Source organism: Somniosus microcephalus, chromosome 28 (genome assembly GCF_052327205.1).
Source record: "Somniosus microcephalus isolate GS21.2 chromosome 28, FLI_Smic_1.0, whole genome shotgun sequence".
In the NCBI taxonomy this organism is placed as follows: Eukaryota; Metazoa; Chordata; class Chondrichthyes; order Squaliformes; family Somniosidae; genus Somniosus; species Somniosus microcephalus.
In genome coordinates this window covers 43,001,949-43,024,511 of record NC_141014.1, presented here as the reverse complement: position 1 = coordinate 43,024,511, position 22,563 = coordinate 43,001,949, and the positions used below count along the sequence as shown (strand labels likewise).

General features: G+C 47.4%; 1 protein-coding gene across 2 annotated transcripts; it reads left to right on the top strand.

Annotated features, from left to right (window-relative positions):
- Positions 1-2,031: 2,031 nt before the first annotated feature.
- LOC147099687 (uncharacterized) lies at positions 2,032-19,238 on the top strand. 2 transcript variants are annotated; one of them, XM_085969058.1, is made up of 6 exons: positions 2,032-2,230; positions 4,066-4,397; positions 6,529-6,814; positions 12,263-12,341; positions 13,500-13,643; positions 14,755-19,238. In XM_085969058.1, exons 1-6 carry the CDS (start codon positions 2,075-2,077, stop codon positions 15,192-15,194), a joined length of 1,437 nt encoding a protein of 478 aa, XP_085825184.1. In that variant the 5' UTR covers positions 2,032-2,074; the 3' UTR covers positions 15,195-19,238. The 2 variants fall into 2 exon arrangements, with proteins under 2 accessions (XP_085825184.1, XP_085825183.1); XM_085969057.1 differs by having other exon boundaries at positions 12,263-12,392.
- The last annotated feature ends 3,325 nt before the right edge of the window (positions 19,239-22,563 follow it).

Here is a 22,563-nt window from a genome sequence, read left to right as displayed (position 1 = left end):
CTGCCCCCCCGGCCCCCCCCGTCTCTCTCGCGCGCGCTCTCCCCCCCCGTGCGCGCGCTCTCCCCCCCCCCGTCTCTCGCGCGCGCTCTCTCTCCACCCCCCGTCTCTCTCTCTCTCGCGCGCGCTCTCTCCCCCCCCGTCTCTCTTGCGCGCGCACTCTCTCTCTCCCCCCCCCCCGTCTCGCGTGCGCTCTCTCTCTCTCTCCCCCCCCCGTCTCTCGCGCGCGCTCTCTCCGTCAATAACACATTGATTTTTCATTAACACACCTCCCGCAGTGCCAGCAAACTTCAATGCGTTTCTAGTGATCATAAATTTGATGTTATTGGGACTGTCTAGGAAAATCAGCAGCAAACTTTCAGTTTAACGATGGCATTACCGCACAGGAGACCATTCAGGCCATCGTTTCTGTGCCCTGTATCAATCCCAAACTAATCCCACTGCCCGCTCTCTCCCCATAGCCCTTTATCAACCCCAAACTAATCCCACTGCCCGCTCTCTCCCCATAGCCCTTTATCAACCCCAAACTAATCCCACTGCCCCGCTCTCTCCCCATAGCCCTGTATCAACCCCAAACTAATCCCACTGCCCCGCTCTCTCCCCATAGCCCTGTATCAACCCCAAACTAATCCCACTGCCCCACTCTCTTCCCCATAGCCCTGTATCAATCCCCAAACTAATCCCACTGCCCCACTCTCTCCCCATAGCCCTGTATCAATCCCAAACTAATCCCACTGCCCCGCTCTCTCCCCATAGCCCTGTATCAATCCCAAACTAATCCCACTGCCCCGCTCTCTCCCCATAGCCCTGTATCAATCCCAAACTAATCCCACTGCCCCGCTCTCTCCCCATAGCCCTGTATCAATCCCAAACTAATCCCACTGCCCCGCTCTCTCCCCATAGCCCTGTATCAATCCCAAACTAATCCCACTACCCCGCTTTCTCCCCATAGCCCTGTATTAATCTCACACTAATCCCAATGCCCGCTCTCTCCCCATAGCCCTGTATCAATCTCACACTAATCCCAATGCCCGCTCTCTCCCCAAAGCCCTGTATTAATCTCTCACTAATCCCACTGCCCCACTCTCTCCCCATAGCCCTGTATCAATCTCACACTAATCCCACTGCCCCGCTCTCTCCCCATAGCCCTGTATCAATCTCACACTAATCCCACTGCCCCACTCTCTCCCCATAGCCCTGTATCAATCTCACACTAATCCCACTGCCCCGCTCTCTCCCCATAGCCCTGTATCTTTAAAAAAAAAATTAAACTTTACCTACACTGCTTATTATTTGCAATGGCCTGTCTGACAACCACTTCCGACAGCAAAGCATTCCCAGCTCCACACCATTGCTCACTTTATATTTTCTGCTGATTTTCAATTATTATATCGATTGAAACTAATGTTCTTTTGCAATGTTCTAATTATTGATTTTTTTATTACTGATTTTCAATTATTCATTTTCTGTGGCTGAGTAGAGATTGTAAATGATTAATTTTCTATTGTGGATGATTTTTGATTTGAAGTTGATTTCCTGTTCCAGGATGCAGATGCTCAATGATTGATTTCTGTTACAGCTTTTCTATTGTGACAAAGTCCAGATTTCCAATTGTCAATTTTCTCTTATTGATTTTATGTCATTGCTGAGGTTTCTGTTGTTGATGATATTCTATCTTTGATTTTATGTTACTGATTTTCTGCAGTTGGTGATTTCCTGTTTTTATGATGGTGGCGTTATGTTATTGCTTTTCTACTGTTTATTTTCTATTATTTATTTTATATCGCTGAATTTTAATAGCTGCTGATTCTGAAATAGCACTGAATTTATTGCAGAATAAATCAACTTCTTTTTGGTGAGCCATTGATTTTATTTACTGTGCATTAGTGTTCCGAATGGAATATTCCTTGAGTGTTTGATCCAAAGCCTATAGGTTAGTTTCGACCAGTTACATATTTAGAAAACTATGAAATAATTGTGACTATGAATATTAGTCAGAGGAAGCTTGAACTGTTAGATGATGGCACTGTGCATTGCTTAACACCAAACTTTAAAACACTCAGTGCAGGATTTCTCCATGGATACCAGGAGGTCCTACATCTATCCCACATGGCTGGAAGATCAGATCCGGGTAATGCCGGACTCACTGATGGGAGAGCTGCAGAAACATCTCTACAACGGTGACTATGTACTCTTTAAAAGAGCCCCAGTCTTTGAGAGTGACTTCATACAAGTAAGGATAAACATTCAAACTTCTGGTTTGCTCATTGCCAGCCTGGGTATTGTCATTTTTTATTGATTTCTACCCATGTGCCTTTGTGCTCACTTCATCCTGCTGTGAATTCGAGTCTGGAATCCAGGTTGGTGATTGGGCAGCAGAACCAGCTGATTTTAGCCACATTCCTTCAACCAGAAAATCTTTGGGTGGCTTCCCCGAGATCAGTGATACTCTGTCCAGCCAAGGCTGATGTCTCTCTGTCTTCTGTCCTATAACCAACGTCCTAGCCACACTGTCCCATTCCCTTTAATACCATCGGTTGTAAATTTACCAATGTCGAACTTTATCAAATGCCTATCCACCCATCTGCACAACATCCCTTATCGATACATTCCATTGCTTCCTCAAAGAGCGGCAATACATTTGTCAAACACTACTTGCCTTTTTACAAATCCGTAGAAAGCCAAATTCTACAAATATCAAAATCTGAAAGAAAAACACAATGGAAGCACCCAGCAGGTGCGTGGGTCACCCAGCAGGTCCCTGGATCACCCAGCAGGTGCGTGGGTCACCCAGCAGGTGCGTGGGTCACCCAGCAGGTCCCTGGATCACCCAGCAGGTGCGTGGGTCACCCAGCAGGTCCCTGGATCACCCAGCAGGTGCGTGGGTCGCCGAGCAGGTGCGTGGGTCGCCGAGCAGGTCCCTGGATCACCCAGCAGGTGCGTGGCTCATCCAGCAGGTCCCTGGATCACCCAGCAGGTGCGTGGCTCATCCAGCAGGTCCCTGGATCACCTAGCAGGTGCGTGGGTCACCCAGCAGGTCCCTGGATCACCCAGCAGGTGCGTGGGTCATCCAGCAGGTGCGTGGGTCACCCAGCAGGTCCCTGGATCACCCAGCAGGTCCCTGGATCACCCAGCAGGTGCGTGGCTCATCCAGCAGGTCCCTGGATCACCTAGCAGGTGCGTGGGTCACCCAGCAGGTCCCTGGATCACCCAGCAGGTGCGTGGGTCATCCAGCAGGTGCGTGGCTCATCCAGCAGGTCCCTGGATCACCCAGCAGGTGCGTGGGTCACCCAGCAGGTCCCTGGATCACCCAGCAGGTGCGTGGCTCATCCAGCAGGTCCCTGGATCACCCAGCAGGTGCGTGGGTCACCCAGCAGGTCCCTGGATCGCCGAGCAGGTGCGTGGGTCGCCCAGCAGGTGCGTGGGTCACCCAGCAGGTCCGTGGGTCACCCAGCCGAAGAAGTCGATTGGCTGCTGTTCACTTCTAGCTTTTTTTCCCCGTTTCTGTTTTACAAACACAAGGTGGTTGTCCTTAATTTAACCGTGTCTTTCTAAGTGAGTAATCATTTCTTCAGATTCTCTCTAACCTTTTAAAAACTTTATTGCTTCCCTTCTCTATTTTCTGTACTCCTAGATTTTTGGGGGAACATTAGCCCTAGATTTGCAATTGCATCTTTTTTAAGTCTCTTTTTATTTTAATTTCTCCACTTATCTGAGGAATTCCAGCATTTACTGCATCGCCTTTTAGTTCCTGTGAGACTGACTGAAACATTTGTCCTAGAGTACAGGCCATAGCAAGGGTGGGGGGCGGATGATGAGGGGCGCAGTGTGTATTTATATTTGCAGTGAATGACAGAGCAATAACCAGTTCAATAAAAGCTGAGAGGAATTTAGGATCCGCCAGTATAAATGGTGCACTGAGGATTGGGAAGCTGAGGGATTGGAGCCAGGAGCTGGGGTGACTAAGTCTGTGTTGTGTTCATCCTCTAGCAGGTTCCGAATGTCTGTATGTCATCTGTTGTTGAATGTCAGTGTCCCACAGTCACTCGTGCATTTGTCTGATTGCAGATTACAAAAAAGGGTCAAGTGGTCAATATCCACCACCAGGTGACCATAGTGACCATTGGACTGACGTCCACCAACCCTGACCTCCAGCTCCCTGATGTGATGCTGCTAGCCAGACCAGGTGAACAACAAAAGACTTGGAAACTCGGGAGCCATCAGAATTCCTCTTTATCCTCCGATGTGATTGGACCGGCCTCAGCCAGATATTCCTGGTCAACTGCCCCATCCTCTGCTCACTCCTGGGGTACGGAATCTGCTCCGTCCCACCTGTCACCCCCAGACACTTGCTTCATGGAACCTTCCTTTACAACCAAACACCACCTGGAACTCACGGGGTGAGAATCAGAGAATTTCACTCTAACTGGACAGGTCTTTTTTAGTTGTTCTCGGGATGTGGGGGTCACTGGCAAGGCCGGCATTTATTGCCCATCCCCAGTTGCCCTGAGAAGGTGGTGGTGGTGGGCCGCCTTCTTGAACCGTCGAAGTCCATGTGGTGAAGGTCCTCTGTAGGAATTAAACACACACAAGCGGGGTTGGGGTTATTGTCTCTGGCCAGTCAGAAGCCTCTGAGCTGCTCCAGGGACCCCTGTGCGGTTTCGAAATGCTCCCCTATTCCTGGTTCTGACCGCCGGACTTATTCGGTAGCGATGTAGACAGAAAACGTGACTCGTGGTTGGGTGCAAAACAGACCAGTATTTATTGAAACAAATTGAAAATAAACAATACAGCACACCTATGCTGAAATACAGCACTTGACTTCTCACAGTGCACTTTAGTGTCTACGACAGCACTCGTTTGCTTAATAGAACACTGTTACTTAAATGCAGCACTTTACTTCTTAGTACAACACTGTTATTTAGATACAGCACTTTTAATACAGCTACTTAGTGTCCACTACAGCACTTTTCTGCTTAATGCAACACCGTTACTTAAATAGGGGAGGAGAAAACGGACACAACGAGGGAAAATTGACTAAAATTACAGTTTAACAAGATTCCCCTTAATTCCCACCCTTATACCTATTCTAAGTTGCCTTGTAATGGGCCAGAAAATGTATGCTCACCAATGAACAATGAACACCTGCCCCGTGCCCATGCGGTCTTAGATTCTTCACCACCCTGAAGATAGAGATACCCCAGTGTTTAAAAGTAACTGCTGGTATTCCACTCCCTTGGGCGGGCTCCCAAGTTGTAGAGGGTACAGAGGCGAGGCTGCAGAGAGAGAGAGATGGCTTCTTGAGAAGCTGTCTTATACCCCATTTGGGGCCAAAATCTTCCCACCCAAATCCAGATGCATCTGGGCTAAACAAAAGGGATCCAAACTGTCCCCATTGACTGTGATGGGTTTTGGATGAATCACCCATTCATTGTGATGGGTTTTTGAATGCATCCCCATTCTTGTGATGGGTTGAATGAAACTGTCTCAGTTTGAAAAACCATGTCTATTTCCTTAATTGCTGAGTAAACAGCCCTTGGATGTTAGTGTAAACAAACTGATTGTCCTGTGGTCACGCCCAACCGCAATTGATTGGCCGTCTCAAGTGGTTCAACATTGTAGCAGTTTAGTGTAAACAAACATCGATTGTCCTGCAGGGAGGGAAACTCCCTGAACTGCCTTTGATTGACAGTTTAACTACTCCATTGCTTCAAGGGCTGGGGTTTTTTCTAAATCCTTTGTCAGCCATCTTTGATTTTCCCTTTTCATATGCACACAGTCTGTGGTGTCTCCTGCCACGAGCTCGGACAGCCATCTTTGATTATCCTTTTTCACAGACACACACACAGGCTGCCTTTTCAGTCCTCTTTGTCAGCCCGTGCTTTGAAGAGAGACTGTCCTTTTGTCTTCTGCCATGAGGTCTGATGGCCATTTTGATCCCTGGATTTTTAAAGGTATATTCTACCCAGGTATTTTTTAATCAAAAATCAATCTTCAGAACTGTAGGAAATTTCAAAATTATTGCGAAATCCTACACCTCCCACAATAGGGAGTTCCAGGATTTTGACCCAAGGACAATGAAGGAATGATGAAATATGTCCAAGTCAAGATGATGTGTGATTTGGAGGAAAACTGGGAGGTGATGATGTTCCCATTGCTGCTCTTGCCCTTTTCCCAGGATAAGGTTAGGGAGGAAGGTGGTGCTCAGGGTGTCTTACAATAAGTAGACGGTAGTGTGTTCTGTGTTTAACCTTCCCATTTGACGTACTAAAACTCACTACTCACTTGGTTTGAGTATAAAGCAAGGCTTTAATCAACTTATTTCAGAACATGGAGGTCTAGTTGTACTTCACTAGTACCTTGTCTTACAAAATGTCCCTGGCATGCTGGGGCCGACACCCGAGTATTTATACTCCTTGGACAGCGCCACCAGCTGGCCGTCCAGCGTTATTTCATGAGTAGTTTCTTGATGAATGATGAGATTTATAACACCATCATTATTTGCATTAACCTCCTTCTGTTTTCCAACAGCCTCCTTCCTCTGAAGTTGGTGAAGATTTCCATCTTCCACAAACAGAAGCTCAGGTTACGCGTGAACCTCGCCAGTGGCCGCAGCTTCTACCTGCAGCTCTATGTCCACCCGGACAGTGAGCAGAAAGTGTTTGACCAATGGGTGAGGCTGGTCCACCTGCTCCAGCAGGCCGGAGACAGCCGACTCTCTCCGGCCAAAGTGCTGCCTGAGCCTCGGGAGACCATCAGCCATTCCAGTTCCTCGCTAATTCAGCAGCAGAGGCGCCTGAACCACTGCAGCACATCGGTAAGGCGGTCTGCACAGAGCGGGATTAAACGCAGTGCATTTAAACAGAATGTTTCATTTGGGAATTTGGAAAGAGTGGGAATTCGGAGAAGAGGGGGAAGGAGTTGCTGCTTTTTGCCCACACTACTTGTAGTGCTTTGTGTTACTGGTAGATATTTAATTTCAGTGCCCATAACTTAATCTAGATCAAGTAAGTAGTCAAGAAACTAAACTGTGAACTAAATTACTTAAATACAAATGTAATTAAATAGAATAAGGTTATATAGGGATGGCAGTGCAGGTGGTGTGCCGCAACTGCAGCATGTGGGAGTTTGTGGAGAGCACTGTGATCCCGGACAACCACGTTTGCAGTAAGTGTCTGCATCTTGAGGAACTTCAGCTCAGAGTTTTTGAGCTGGAGTACGAGGTGCAGACATTGCGGGGCATCAGGGAGGGGGAGCGTTACCTGGACACTTTGATCCAGGAGGCAGTCACACCCCTTAGGTTAGGTAGTGGTACAAGTCTGGTTAGTGGTCAGGGACAGGAGGGTGTGACTGCAACTCAGGCAGGTAAGGAGACCCCAGGTGCAGTGCTGGAGGAGCCTCGGCCTTTGCCCTTGGGCAGCACGGTGGCATAGTGGTTAGCACTGTTGCCTCACAGCGCCAGGGATCCGGGTTCGAATCCGGCCTCGGGCGACTGTCTGTGTGGAGTTTGCACATTCTCCCCGTGTTTGCGTGGGTTTCCTCCGGGTGCTCCGGTTTCCTCCCACAGTCCAAAGATGTGCGAGTTAGGTTGATTGGCTATGATAAATTGACCCTTAGTGTTAGGGGGATTAAATACGTGGGGTTACGGGGATAGGGTGGGATATGTGTTGGTGTAGGGGTTATGGGGATCGGGTGGGATGTGTGTCGGTGCAGGCTCGATGGGCCGAAATGGCCTCTATCTGCACTGTGGGGTTTCTGTGATTCTGTGAATAGTTATGAGGTTCTTGCTGTCTGTGTGGATGAGGGAAATGCCTGCAGGATGGATGAGCAAGTTGACCATAGCACCATGGTGCAGGAGGTCGTTCAAGTGGGGGGAGTGAAAGGGAATGGAGTTGTCGTAGGGGACAGTATAGTCAGGGGGATACGAATTAGGAGGAGTCGGCCCCTCGAGCCTGCTCCACCATTCAATAAGATCATGGCTGATCTGATTACTCCACATTCCCGCCTATCCCCGATAACCTTTCACCCCCTTGCTTATCAAGAATCTATCTCCCTCTGCCTTAAAAATATTCAAAGACTCTGCTTCCACTGCCCTCCTGAGGAAGAGAGTTCCAAAGACTCAGGACACTGTGAGAAAAGATTTCTCCTCATCTCTGTCTTAAATGGGCGACCCCTTATTTTTTAAACAGTGACCCCCTTGGAAACATCCTCTCCACATCCACCCTGCCAAGACCCCTCAGGATCTTGTACGTTTCAATCAAGGGATAGATACTGTTTTCTGCAGCCACGACCGGGAGTTCCGAAGGTTGTGTTGCCTGCCCGGTGCCAGGGTTAAAGATATCTTCTCACGGCTGGAGAAGAACTTGGAGTGGGAAGGGGAGGATCCAGTTGTCGTGGTCCACGTAGGAACCAACGACATGGGTAGAACTAGGAATGAGGTTCTGCTGAGTGTGTTTGAGGAGTTGGGGTCCAAATTAAAAAGCAGAACTTCAAAGGTAATAATCTCTGGATTGTTACCTGAGTCACGCACCAATTGGCATAAGGATAAGCAGATTAGCAGGTTAAATGAGTGACTCAGAGAGTGGTGTGGGAGGAAGGGGTTTCAGTTCATGGGGCACTGGCACCAGTACTGGGGAAAGAGGGAGCTGTTCTGTTGGGACGGGTTCCACTTAAACCAGGCTGGGACCAGTGTCCTGGTGAATTGAATAACTAGGGCTGTAGACAGGGCTTTAAACTAATGAAGTGGGGGGGGGTGGGAGGATTCAGGAAAGAGTAAATTTAAAAGCAGCGAGAGAAATGGCAGAGCAGAGTTTTGTATAAAAATAAGCAGAGTGGGTCAGGAAGGGACAGAGAGAGTAACAAAGGTAATAGGGCATCAGTGCATAAGGTGACATCAGGGAAAAATAGAAAAAGTCAGCTAAAGGCACTATATCTGAATGCGCGAAGCATTTGCAACAAAAGAGTTGAATTAATAGCGCAGATAGAAATTAATAGGTTTGATCTAATAGCCATTACAGAGACGTGGTTGCAATGTGGCCAAGGTTGGGAACTAAATATTCCAGGGTACTTCACTTTTAGAAAAGATAGGCAAAATGGAAAAGGAGGAGGGGCTGTTAAGTGCGTACAAGCCTCTTCCTGCCATTAGGTGTCGGGTCACTGCGCAAATCGGGGACCCGACATTTGGGAAGATTGTATGGAGGCGGGTTCGGGACCCACTGTCAATCCTTGCAATTTTGCCAGCAGTTCCGCCTCCAAACCCGCCCCCTGAGCGCCGGCAAAAGTCCCCCCTTTGTGTCTGTCTTCATGGAAGAAGATGTAAAAAACCTCCTGGAAATAGTGGAGAACCAAGCTCCTTTGTCACTCCCTCAAAGAAAACCAGTAAATTAGATTGGAAAGATCTCCCCTTCATTGGCTATCTTTTATTTATATCCAGATGCTCCATGATCTTATCTTTAATAAGGGTTTCCATAACTTTACCCGCATTGGACATTCTGGTCTGTAATTTCCAAGGTCAAGTTTGTTTAAAAAAATAAGAGTAGCACCTGCCTTCCTCCAGTCCCCAGGCACCTCTCCGGTATTCACTGATTTCTGGAAGATTTTCACCAGTGTTCCTTGGGTACAGCTTATTTGGCCCCTGAAATTAATTTATCTTAAGTTTGCACAGCTGTTTGGCAGCCATGCTGGTAGTAATGTGAATAGCGTTATAACTGCGAGAATGAGGAACTGAAAGAAATTAGTATTAGTAAAAAAAATAGTACTGGAGAAATTAATGGGACTGAAAGCCGATAAATCCCCTGGACCTGATGGCCTACATCCGAGGGTTTTGAAAGAGGTGGCTACAGAGATAGTGGATGCATTGATTGTCATCTTCCAAAATTCTACTGATTCTAGAACGGTTCCTGCAGATTGGAAGGTAGCAAATGTAACCCCACTGTTTAAGAAAGGAGGGAGAGAGAAAACGAGGAACTACAGACCAGTTAGCCTGACATCAGTAGTAGGGAAAATGCTAGAATCTATTATTAAGGACATGGTAACAGGGCGCGTAGAAAATAATAATAAGATTGGGCAGAATCAACACGATTTATGAAAGGGAAATCATGTTTGACGAATCTGTTATTTGAGGTTGTAACTAGCAGAATAGATGAGGGGGAACCAGTGGATGTGGTGTATTTGGATTTTCAGAAGGCATTCGATAAGGTGCCACACAAGAGGTTATTAAACAAAATTAGGGCTCATGGGATTGGGGGTAATATACTAGCATGGATTGAGGATTGGTTAACGGACAGAAAACAGAGAGTAGGAATAAACGGGTCATTTTCGGGTTGGCAGGCTGTAACCAGTGGGGTACCGCAAGGATCAGTGCTTGGGCCTCAGCTATTCACAATCTACATCAATGATTTGGATGAGGGGACCAAATGTAATACAGGTAGACTACCCTTTATCCGGACTTACGAAAACCGAAACCCTCTAAAAACCGAAGGTTTTTTCGTTCAGTGTAAGTCGTGCGTACGACTTACGCTGAACGAAAAAACCTTCGGTTTTTAGAGGGTTCCGGTTTCGGAAGTTCGGATAAAGGGTAAGTCGTGCGCACGACCCCCCGCCGACCCCCCCCCCCCGCGGACCCCACCGGCCCCGACAACCACCGACCCCCCCGCGGACCCCGCCGGCCCCGACAACCGCCGACCCCCCCCGCGGGCCCCGACAACCGCCGACCCCCCCCCCCGCGTACCCCGCCGGCGCCGACCCCGACTGACTTACGCTGAGCGTCAGCGTAAGTCGTGCGCGCGACCCCCCGCCGACACCCCCGCCGACCCACCTTCCGAAATCCGAAATTCTCCTTTATCCGAAACTCGTCTGGTCCCGAGGTTTTCGGATAAAGGATAGTCTACCTGTATATCCAAGTTTGCTGATGATACAAAGCTAGGTGGGAATGTAAGTTGTGAGGAGGATGCAAAGAGACTTCAGGGGGATATAGACAGGCTAAGTGAGTGGGCAAGAACATGGCAAATGGAATATAATGTGGAGAAATGTGAAGTTATCCATTTTGGAAGGAAAAATAGAAAAGCAGAATATTTTTTAAATGGAGAGAGATTGGGAAATCTGGGTGTCCTTGTACACGAATCACTGAAAGTTAACATGCAGGTACAGCAAGCAATTAGGAAAGCAAATGGTGTGTTGGCCTTTATTACAGGAGGATTTGAGTATAAGAGTAAAGACGTCTTACTGCAATTATATAGGGCCCTGGTGAGACCACACCTGGAGTATTGTGGACAGTTTTGGTCTCCTTACCTAAGGAAGGATATACTTGCTATAGAGGGAGTGCAACGAAGGTTCACCAGACTGGTTCCTGGGATGGGGGGATTGTCCTATGAGGAGAGATTGAGTAGACTAGGCCTATATTCTCTAGAGTTCAGAAGAATGAGGGTGATCTCATTGAAACATACAAAATTCTTACAGGGCAGATGCAGGGAGGATGTTTCCCCTGGCTGGGGTGTCTCGAACCAGGGGTCACAGTCTCAGAATAAGGGGTCGGCCATTCAGGACTGAGATGAGGAGAAATTTCTTCACTCAGAGGGTGGTGAATCTTTGAAATTCTCTACCCCAGAGGGCTGTGGAGGCTCAGTCGTTGAGTATATTCAAGACAGAGCGATAGATTTTTGGATATTAAGGGAATCAAGGGATATGGGGATAGTGCAGGAAAGTGGAATTGAGGTAGAAGATCAGCCCTGTTTGAATAGTGGAGCAGGCTCGAGAGGCCGAATGGCATACTCCTGCTCCTATTTCTTATGTAACAGCATTAACCCTCTCATTGATTTACACCTTTCATTGTGCTGAATTGTTCCTGGGCGGGCAGTAGTTCAGATGGAGATGTTCCATAACTAACCAGGGCCTGATCATCTCATTTAAATTCGAGAAGCCTAGTCCGCAGCGACAGAGGGAAGGAAAGGATTCCACATGTTTGAGTGGGATGAGGAAGTTTCTGTAGAATTATCTTTACCCAATTGTTCTGAGGATTGAAAGCTGGAATCCCATCAACTGTGCCAGTTATTGTTCTGGCCACAGCAGTGTTTGTGGAGGTCAAGAAAGACTTGCATTTATATAGCGCCTTTCATGTCCTCAGGATGTCCCAAAGTGCTTTTGAAGTGTGGTCACTGTTGTAATGTAGGAAACAGCAGGGATAATAATTCATAACAAAGTTAATGTAGGATCTTCATGGAATTGTATGTAAAGTGAATTGGAAGGAATTTTTTTGTTCCCCTTTCAGGAGAGATTCCAGAGAGACAAAGATAGTCGGGAGAGAGAATTATGGGAATGTGAAACTTGGAAGAAGGATCCTGAACAAAGTAAGATTGGGAGTGTTCTGGCGGAGAGGAGTTTGTGGGAAGGCAGTGGAGGTGAGCGCATTTCAACCTGTTCCAACGACTACAATACCCATGTTTCACATCCCTGCCAGAAACATCTGTAACACCCGGGGAGAGAACTCCCAAAGGTGGGTAGGGAGGGAGGGATCTACGGATTGAATTGCCACTCCTGCCCTCAAATAAGATTATCTTTCTCAGAAATTTTCCATCTGGAAATGTCCATTGAGCTTACTTTCAAACTTTCAGTGGAACAGACATGGAATCAGGATCTACTAGGAGGAGGGGAGAGAGCAGGAGAAAAGAGGGAGAGAGAGAGGAGGGGAGAGAGAAGGGGAGAGAGAGAGAGAGGAGAGAGAGAGAGAGAGAGAGAGAGAGAGAGAGAGAGAGAGAGAGAGGAGGGGAGAGAGAGAGAGAGGGGAGGGGAGAGAGAGGAGGGGAGAGAGAGAGAGAGGGGAGGGGAGAGAGAGAAGGGGAAGAGAGAGGAGAGGGAGAGAGAGAGAGAGAGAGAGGAGGGGGGAGAGAGAGCAGAGAGAGAGGAGGGGAGAGAGAGGGAGAGAAGGGGAGGGAGAAGGGGAGAGAGTGAGAGGGGAGGGAGAGAGAGAGAGAAGGGGAGGGGAGAGAGGAGGGGGAGAGAGAGGGGAGGGGGAGAGAGAGGGGAGGGGAGGGAGAGAGAGGAGGGGAGGGAGAGAGAGGGGGGGGGAGAGAGAGAGAGAGAAAAGGAAGAGTAGGGAGGGGAGAGGGGGGGAGAAATAAGCGAGATGAGAGCACCAGCCAGGTTGTTCACCTCCTCGCTCCAGCGGTGATGTGCAATGTAATGCCAGAGTAAATCAGCCTCCATTTCTCCCCAGACTCCTGAGCGCAGTGACACTTGCTGCTGTTCGGTTTTATGATGCTCTGTTTTCAGGTGGGTGCGGGCAGTCTGATGCTGTCCTCACCTCACAGCCAGTGGCAGGTTTATCTGTTACTCCTGTCGCTGAGCCAGGACTCCGTCACATTGCGTTTTCCATTCTGCCACCTTGGTCAGAGGAAAGGTTCGACTAGTCGATTCGCAAGTTTAACGGTGTGCGCATTTATTTTCTGTTAGGCTCAGTTCCCATGGCCACAAAGTGCAGCTAATATTTTATATAATTCCTCTTTAAGGCAGTCAGCAGGATAAGGAGTGTCTGATTTCCAGGCAAGCCTCCTTGACACACCTGCCTGTAAGGATCACCTGTCGATATTCTCCGACTGACAGCAGACCGGCCTTTACCACACAGATCAGTTCCAGAGTCTTCTATGTCGAAGGTAGCTGTTATCTACGTATAACTTATTAAAATCTCGTGCCTCTACGCAGTTCCTGTCTGCACCACGTTGCATGCTTTAGTCACACAACTTTCCCCCTGCCCACATCGATATCGTGCCTGTAAACTTCCCTCGCTGTGCTGACGCCCTCCTGCACTGCGTCCTCCAGGGAAACGCCTTTGCTGAAATCCACTCCACTTCTCAAGTTGCCATAAAGTTAGTCACAATATTCCTTAAAACTAACTATGGGCAGAATGTTTAAACTGGTGACTGAATTTATCTGTGCACCTGCGCCCAAAACCCATCACCTCAACCCACTTTCCACCTGAGGTTTACACCTGACCCCCAGCGAGAGACATTGCCCAGTGTGTGCGTCTCTCAAAATAAATAACCCGGGGGTCAGTGTGTGTCGGGGGGGGGGCGGGGGGTCGTCAGTCAGTGTGTCAACCGCCTTATTCTACCCACATAACACCGCCCGTCTCTGCCCCTGCCTCAGCTCATCCGCTGCTGAAACCCACATCCCTGCCTTTGTTACCTCCAGATTCGACTATTCCAACGCACTCCTGGCTGGCCTGCAATCTTCCACCCTCCATAAACTCCAGCTCATTCACAACTCTGCTGCCTGTGACCTAACTCGCACCAAGTCCCGTTCGCCCATCACCCCTGTGCTCGCTGACCTACATTGGCTCCCGGTTAAGCAACACCTCGACTTTAAAATTCTCATCCTTGTGTTCAAATCCCTCCATAGTGCGCCCCCCCCCCCCCCCGGAGATATCTGCGCTCCTCTAATTCTGCCCTCTTGAACATCCCCGATTTTAATCGCTCCGCCATTGGCGGCCGTGCCTTCAGCTGCCTGGGCCCCGAGCTCTGGAATTCCCTCCCTAAACCTCTCCACCTCGCTACTCCTCTCTCCTCCAAGATGCTCCTGAAAGCCTACCTCATCTGCCCTAATGTCTCCTTCTGGGGCTCGGTGACAAATGATGTCTGATAATCGCTCCTGTGAAGTGCCTTGGGACTTTTTACTATGTTAAAGGCGCTATATAAATGTTGTAGACAGTAAATGTGGGGAATCGTCTGTTCATCTGATAACTTGATTGTTTCCCTCATTCAACAGAGACGGAGAAATCATCGCAAGGCTGCACCTCACTAGGCTGCATGTCGACTACCCGTCAGAGAGAGGAGAGAGGAAAGCCCTGCAGCAAGGTGAGCGGGCCCGCCCGGACCCAGACCCAGACCCATCAGCCAGTTCCTCAGCAGACCCAGAAATGTGTCAAAAAGGAAAGGGAGAAGCAGCTGGTGAAGAGAGAGAAGCCGAGGAAAGAAAAGGAAAGGAAGAATTCCAAGGAAGAGGCGAACCAGCCTGCGGAACGAGAGGAGAATCCCAAGGAAGAGATGAAGGCGGAAAGGATGGGACTGAAAGAGGCGGCTGACTGGGTCCCAAAGGGCTCCCTGTCGGTGGAGCAGAGAAAGGCCGAGATATTCCTGTGGATGAAAAAGGCAGAGGAAGAGGAGAAAGAACACCAGGAACAGAAAAAGGCTACGGCCCAGCACTGACCGAGTGAGACTGAGCACGGAATCACCCAGTACCATCGCCACGTCCCTGTGCCGTGCCGTGCCTCCTGTGCATCAGTCACGATCATGGCTTTCCCTGTAAATAACCTTCAACTAGAATATTTAAATTAAATTCCAGTCTCACCAATGCGCTGACGGCCCGATTATTTAGACTGGTTTGTGGATGTTATCAGTGGGGTTTGTACCAGTCTGGACATGGGTAGATGCTCTGTCATTCAATAATGAACACCTGGATAAACAGCACCCGCCCGCTGGGAGTTACTGGATAGCTGGCTGGCTTGAAGACAGAAAGCAGAGAGTGGGAGTAAAGGCTAGCTATTCACAGTGGCAGTAGGTGGGCAGTGGTGTTCCACAAGGATCAGTGCTAGGACCACTGTTCAAAATTTATAATGATTTAGACTTTGGAATCAAAAACACAATTTCTAAATTTGCAGATGACACCAAATTGGGGGGATAGTCAATACTGAGGAGGACTGCAACAAATTACAGGAGGACATTAATAAACTTGCAGAATGGGCAAATAATTGGCAAATGAAGTTCAACACAGATAAATGTGAGGTATTACTTTTTGGTAGGAAGAATAGGGAGGTCACTTATCACTTGGAGGGTGCGAGTCTAGGTGGGGAAGAGGAACAAAGTGATCTCGGAGTACAAATACACAAATCACTAAAAGTTGCGACACAGGTTAGCAAGGCCATTAAAAAAGCAAACCAAGCACTAGGGTTTATTTCTAGAGGGATAGAATTGAAAAGTAGGGAAGTTATGCTAAACCTGTATCGAACCTTGGTTAGACCACACTTGGAGTACTGCGTACAGTTCTGGTCGCCATATTATAAAAAGGATATAGAGGCACTGGAGAGGGTGCAGAGAAGATTTACAAGAATGATACCAGAAATGCGAGGGTACACATATCAGGAAAGGATGAACAGGCTGGGTCGCTTTTCTCTTGAAAAAAGACTGAGTGGTGACCTAATAGAGGTCTTTAAAATTATGAAAGGTTTTGATAGAGAGAGAATGTTTCCACTTGTGGGGAAGAGCATATCTAGAGGCCGTCAATATAAGATAGTCACCAAGAAATCCAATGGGGAATTCAGGAGAAACTTCTTTACCCAGAGAGTGGGGAGAATGTGGAACTCGCTCCCACAGGGAGTGGTTGAAGTGAATAGTATCGATGCATTTAAGGGGAGGCGGGAGAATGAGGAAAGACGGCAGGAGGCTCGAGTGGAGCATAAACACCGGCATGGACTGGTTGGGCCGAATGGCCTGTTTCTGTGCCGTATATCCTATGTAATCCTATGTATGATGAAGCAGAAAAAGAGCGTGTATGACAGATGTCAGGTTGCAAATACATAAGAAATAGGAGCAGGAGCCTGCTCCGCCATTCAATGAGATCATGGCTGATCTTCTGCCTCAACTCCATTCACCGGCCCTATCCCATATCCCTTGATGCCCTTACTAGTCAGAACTCTGACTTCTGTTTTGAATATACCCAGTGACTGAGCCGCCACAGCCCTCTGGGGTAGAGAATTCCAAAGATTCACTCTCTGTGTGAAGAAATTTCTTCTCATCTGAGTCCTGAATGGCCAACCCTTTATCCTGAGGCTGTGGCCCCTGGTTCTAGACTCCCCAGCCAAGGGAAACATTCTCCCAGCATCCACCCTATCAAGCCCTGTAATAACTTTGTATGCTTCAATGAGATCCCCTCTCATTCTTCTGAATTCAAGAGGATACAGGCCTAGTTTACTCAATCTCTTCTCATACGACAGTCCCGCCATCCCAGGAATCAATCTCGTGAACCTTCGTTGCACTCCCTCTATGGCAAGTATATCCTTCCTTAAGTAAGGAGATCAAAATTGTACACAATACTCCAGGTGTGCTCTCACCGAGGCCCTATATAATTGGAGTAAGACTTCTTTACTCCTGTACTCAAATCCTCTTGTAATGAAGGCCAGCATACCATTTGCTTTCCTAATGGCTTGCTGCACCTGCACATTCACTTTCAGTGACTCATGTACAAGGACACCCAGTTCCCTTTGAGCATCTGCATTCCCCAATCTTTCACCATTTAGGAAATACTCGGCCTTTCTATTTTTTCTACCAAAGTGGATAACTTCACATTTATCCACATTCTATTCCATCTGCCATGTTCTCGCCCACTCACTGAGCCTGTCGAGATCCCCTTGAAGCCTCTTCACATCCTCTTCACAACTGACACTGCCACCTAGCTTTGTATCATCAGCAAATTTAGAAATGTTACATTTAGTCCCCTCATCCAAGTCATTGATATAGATTGTGAGTAGCTGGGGTCCAAGCACCAATCCTTACGGTACCCCACTAGTCACAGCCTGCCATCCTGAAAAAGACCCATTTATCCCTACATCTGAGAATCAGGCTATATATAGAAAGGTCAGAGGAGAAGTGAAAAAGAAAATAAGAGGGGCAAAGAGAAGGTATGAAAATAGAATGGCAGCCAACACAAAAAGGTAATCCAAAAGTCTTCTATCGGCATATAAATAGTAAAAGGGTAGTAAGAAGAGGGGTGGGGCTGATTCGGGACCAAAAAGGAAACCTATGCATGGAGGCAGAGGGTATAGCTGTCTTCAAGGAAGAGGATGCTGCCATGGACATAGTAAAGGAGACACTTGATAAGATAAAAATAGCTAAAGAGGAGTTATTAGAAAGGCTGTGTCATGAATCTTATCATGACTCATGAAGTAACACTGGGCGGCCAGCTGGTGGCGCCATCCAAGGAGTATAAATACTTGGGCGTGGGCCCAGCTTGCTCAGGACGTTTCTGTAACCAGGAACTAGTGATTGTAACTAGAAATCTCATGGTTTTGAAACAGTTGATTAAAGCCTTGTTTTATACTCAAACCAAGCACTCAGTCGTCTTTTTACATCAGGCTGGTTGTAACTAAGTCACCAGAAGCGGATGGGATGCATCCTAGGATGCTGAGGGAATTGAGGGAGGAAATCGCGGAGATACTGGCCAGAATATTCCAATCCTCCATAGATACGGGGATGATGCTAGAGGACTGGAAAATTGCAACTGTTACACCATTGTTCAAAAAAGGGTGTAAAGATAAACCCAGCAACTGCAGGCCAGTCAGTTTGACCTCGGTAGTGGGGAAGCTTTTAGAAACAGTAATCAGGGACAAAATTAACAGTCACTTGGATAGGTGTGGATTAATTGAGGAAAGCCAGCACGGATTTGTTAAAGGCAAATTGTGTTTAACCAACTTGATTGAGTTCTTTGATGAGGTAACAGAGAGGGTTGATGAGGGCAGTGGTGTTGACGTGGTACACATGGATTTCCAAAAGGCGTTTGATAAAAGTGCAACATAATAGGCTTGCCAGCAAAGTTGAAGCCCATGGAATAAAAGGGACAGTGACAGCATGGATACGAAATTGGCTAAATGACAGGAAACAGAGAGTAGTGGTGAACGGTTGTTTTTCAGACTGGAGGAAGGTATACAGTGGTGTTCCCCAGGGGTCGGTTCTATGACCACTGCTTTTCTTGATATATATTAATGACTTAGACATGGGTGTACAACCTCTCAGCATCAACCTGTCAATCCTCCTCAGAATCTTGTATGTTTCAATGAGATCACCTCTCATTCTTCTAAACTCCAGAGAGTATCGGCCCATTCTATGCAATCTCATAAGACAGCCCTCTAGCCAGGGTAAAATGGAACCAAAGACTGACAGGAAAAACTGTAACAGAACAATAGGTGTTCTTTAAGGAGGAGATGGTCCAAGTACAGGCGAGGTACATTCCAACAAGAGGGAAGGGTAAGGGAACCAAAGCAAGGGCTCCTTGGATGACGAGGGAGATCGAGAAGATGATGAAACAAAAAGAGGGTGCATGATGCATGTCAGGTGAATTCTTCAAGGGAGAACCAGACCAAATACAATAAGTTGAGAGAGGAAGTGAAGATGAAAATAAGATTGGCAAAGAGAGAATATGAGAATAGAATGGCAGTTAACATAAAAGGGAACCCAAAAATATTCTACCGGCATGTACACAATAAGCGGGTAGTAAGAGGCGGGGTGGGGCTTATTAGAGACAAAGAAAGTGATATATGCTTAGAGGCGCGGGGCAAGGCTAGAATACGCAATGAGTACTTTGTATCGGTGTTTACTAAGGAGGTGGATGCTGACAAAATATCGGTAAACATAGAAAACTAGGAGCTGGAGTAGGCCATTCGGCCCTTCGAGCCTGCTCCACCATTCAATATGATCATGGCTGATCCTCTATCTCAATACCATATTCCCGCTCTCTCCCCATACCCCTTTACACCTTTTGCATCTAGAAATCTATCTATCTCCTTCTTAAATATATTCAGTGACTTGGCCTCCACAGCCTTCTGTGGTAGAGAATTCCACAGGTTCACCACCCTCTGAGTGAAGAAATTTCTCCTCATCTCAGTCCTAAATGTCCTACCCCGTATCCTGAGACTGTGACCCCTCGTTCTAGACACCCCAGCTAGGGGAAACATCCTCCCTACATCCAGTCTGTCTAGCCCTGTCAGAATTTGATACGTTTCAATGAGATCCCCTCTCATTCTTCTAAACTCTAGTGAATACAGGCCTAGTCGACCCAATCTCTCCTCATCAGACAGTCCTGCCATCCCAGGAACCAGTCTGGTGAACCTTCACTGCACTCACTCTATGGCAAGTATATCCTTTCTTAGGTAAGGAGACCAAAACTGCACACAGTACTCCAGGTGTGGTCTCACCAAGGCCCTGTATAACTGTAGTAAGACATCCTTGCTCCTGTACTCAAATCCTCTTGCAATGAAGGCCAACATACCATTTGTCTTCCTAACTGCTTGCTGCACCTGCATGTTTGCTTTCAGTGACTGGTGTACAAGGACACCCAGGTCCCTTTGTACATCAACATTTCCCAATCTATCACCATTTAAATAATCCTCTGCCTTTCTGTTTTTCCTACCGAAGTGGATACCTTCACATTTATCCACGTTATACTGCATCTGCCATGAATTTGCCCACTCACTCAACTTGTCTAAATCACCTTGACGCCGCTTTGCATCCTCCTCACAGCTCACAATCCCACCTAGTTTCGTGTCGTCAGCAAACTTGGAAATATTACATTTGGTTCCCTCACCCAAATCATTGATATGTATTGTGAATAGCTGGGGCCCAAGCACTGATCCCTGCGGTACCCCACTAGTCACCCCCTGCCACCCCGAAAAAGACCCATTTATTCCTACACTCTGTTTCCTGTCTGTTAACCAATTTTCAATCCAGCCCACTACATTACCCCCAATCCCATGTGCTTTAATTTTGCACACTAACCTCTTATGTGGGACTTTATCAAAGGTCTTCTGAAAATCCAAATACACCACATCCACTGGTTCTCCCTTATCTATTCTACTAATTACATCCTCAAAAAACTCCAGTAGGTTTGTCAAACACGAGTTCCCTTTCATAAATCCATGTTGACTTTGTCTAATCCCGTTGATATTTTCTAATTGTCCTGTTATCACATCCTTTATAATAGACTCTCGCATTTTCCCTACTACTGATGTTAAGCTAACTGGTCTGTAGTTCCCTGTTTTCTCTCTCCCTCCTTTTTTAAATTGTGGGGTTACATTTGCCACCCTCCAATCTGCAGGAACTGTTCCATAATCTATAGAATTTTGGAAGATAACAACCAATGCATCCACTATTTCCATGGCTACCTTTTTTAGTACACTGGGATGCAGATTACCAGGCCCTGGGGATTTATCGGCTTTCAGTCCCATTAATTTCTCCAGCACTATTTATTTACTAATACTAATTTCCTTTAATTCCTCCTTCTCACTAGACCCTTGGTTCCTTAGCATTTCTGGGTAGTTATTTGTGTCCTCTTCCGTGAAGACAGAACCAAAGTACAAGTGGAAAAGGTAGAAGCAATGGAAGGGGTGAAAATTGATAGACAGGATGTACTAGAAAGCCTGGGTATGTTTAGAGTGGACAAGTCGCCTGGTCCAGATGGCTTGCATCCCAGGTTGCTAACGAAATTGGGGGAGGAGATAGCGGAAGGGCTTGCCATCATTTTCCAATCTTCCCTAGATGCAGGGGAGGTGCCTGAGGATTGGAAAGTGGCAAATATGACACCATTGTTCAAGAAAGGGTGTAAGGACAATCCTAGTAACTACAGGCCGGTCAGTTTAACATCAGTGGTGGGTAAAGTTTTAGAAACAATAATCAAGGAAAAAATCAACGGGCGCTTGGAGAGGTTTAAGCTAATTAAGGAGAGCCAACACTGATTTGTAAAAGGCAGATCATGTTTGACTAATCTAATTGAATTTTTTAATGAAGTAACAGGGAGGATTGATGAAGGGAATGCAATGGATGTTGTCTACATGGATTTTTGGAAGGTGATCGACAGTGCTATCAAGCGGCACTTACTCAGCAATAACCTGCTAACTGATGCCCAGTTTGGGTTCCGCCAGGGCCACTCAGCTCCTGACCTCATTACAGCCTTGGTCCAAACATGGACAAAAGAGCTGAACTCAAGAAGTGAGGTGAGAGTGACTGCCCTTGACATCAAGGCAGCATTTGATCGAGTGTGGCATCAAGGAGCCCTAGCAAAACTCTCCATCCATGGGAATCAAGGGGAAAACTCTCCATTGATTGGATTCATACCTAGCACAAAGGAAGTTGGCTGTGGTTGTTGGAGGTCATTCATCTCAATCACATGACATCACTGCAGGAGTTCCTCAGGGCATTGTCCTAGGCCCAACCATCTTCAGCTGTTTCATCAATGACCTTCCCTCCATCATAAGGTCAGAAGTGGGGATGTTCGCTGATGATTGCACACTGTTCAGCACCATTTGAGACTCGTCAGATACTGACTCAGTCCGTGTCCATATGCAGCAAGACCTGCACAACATTCAGACTTGGGCTGACAAGTGGCAAGTAACATTCGCACCACACAAGTGCCAGGCAATGACCATCTCCAACAAGCGAGACCTCTAACCATCTCCCCTTGACATTCAATGGCATTACCATCGCTGAATCCCCCACTATCAACATCCTGGGGGTTACCATTGATCAGAAACTGAACTGGACCAGCCATATAAATACTGTGGCTACAAGAGCAGGCCAGAGGCTGGGAATTCTGCGGCGAGTGTCTCACCTCCTGACTCCCCAAAGCCTTTCCACCATCTACAAGGCACAAGTCAGGAGTGTGATGGAATACTCTCCACTTGCCTGGATGAGTGCAGCTCCAACAACACTCAAGAAGCTCGACACCATCCAGGACAAAGCAGCCCGCTTGATTGGCACTCCATCCACCACCTTCAACATTCACTCCCTCCACCACCGGCGCACTGTGGCTGCA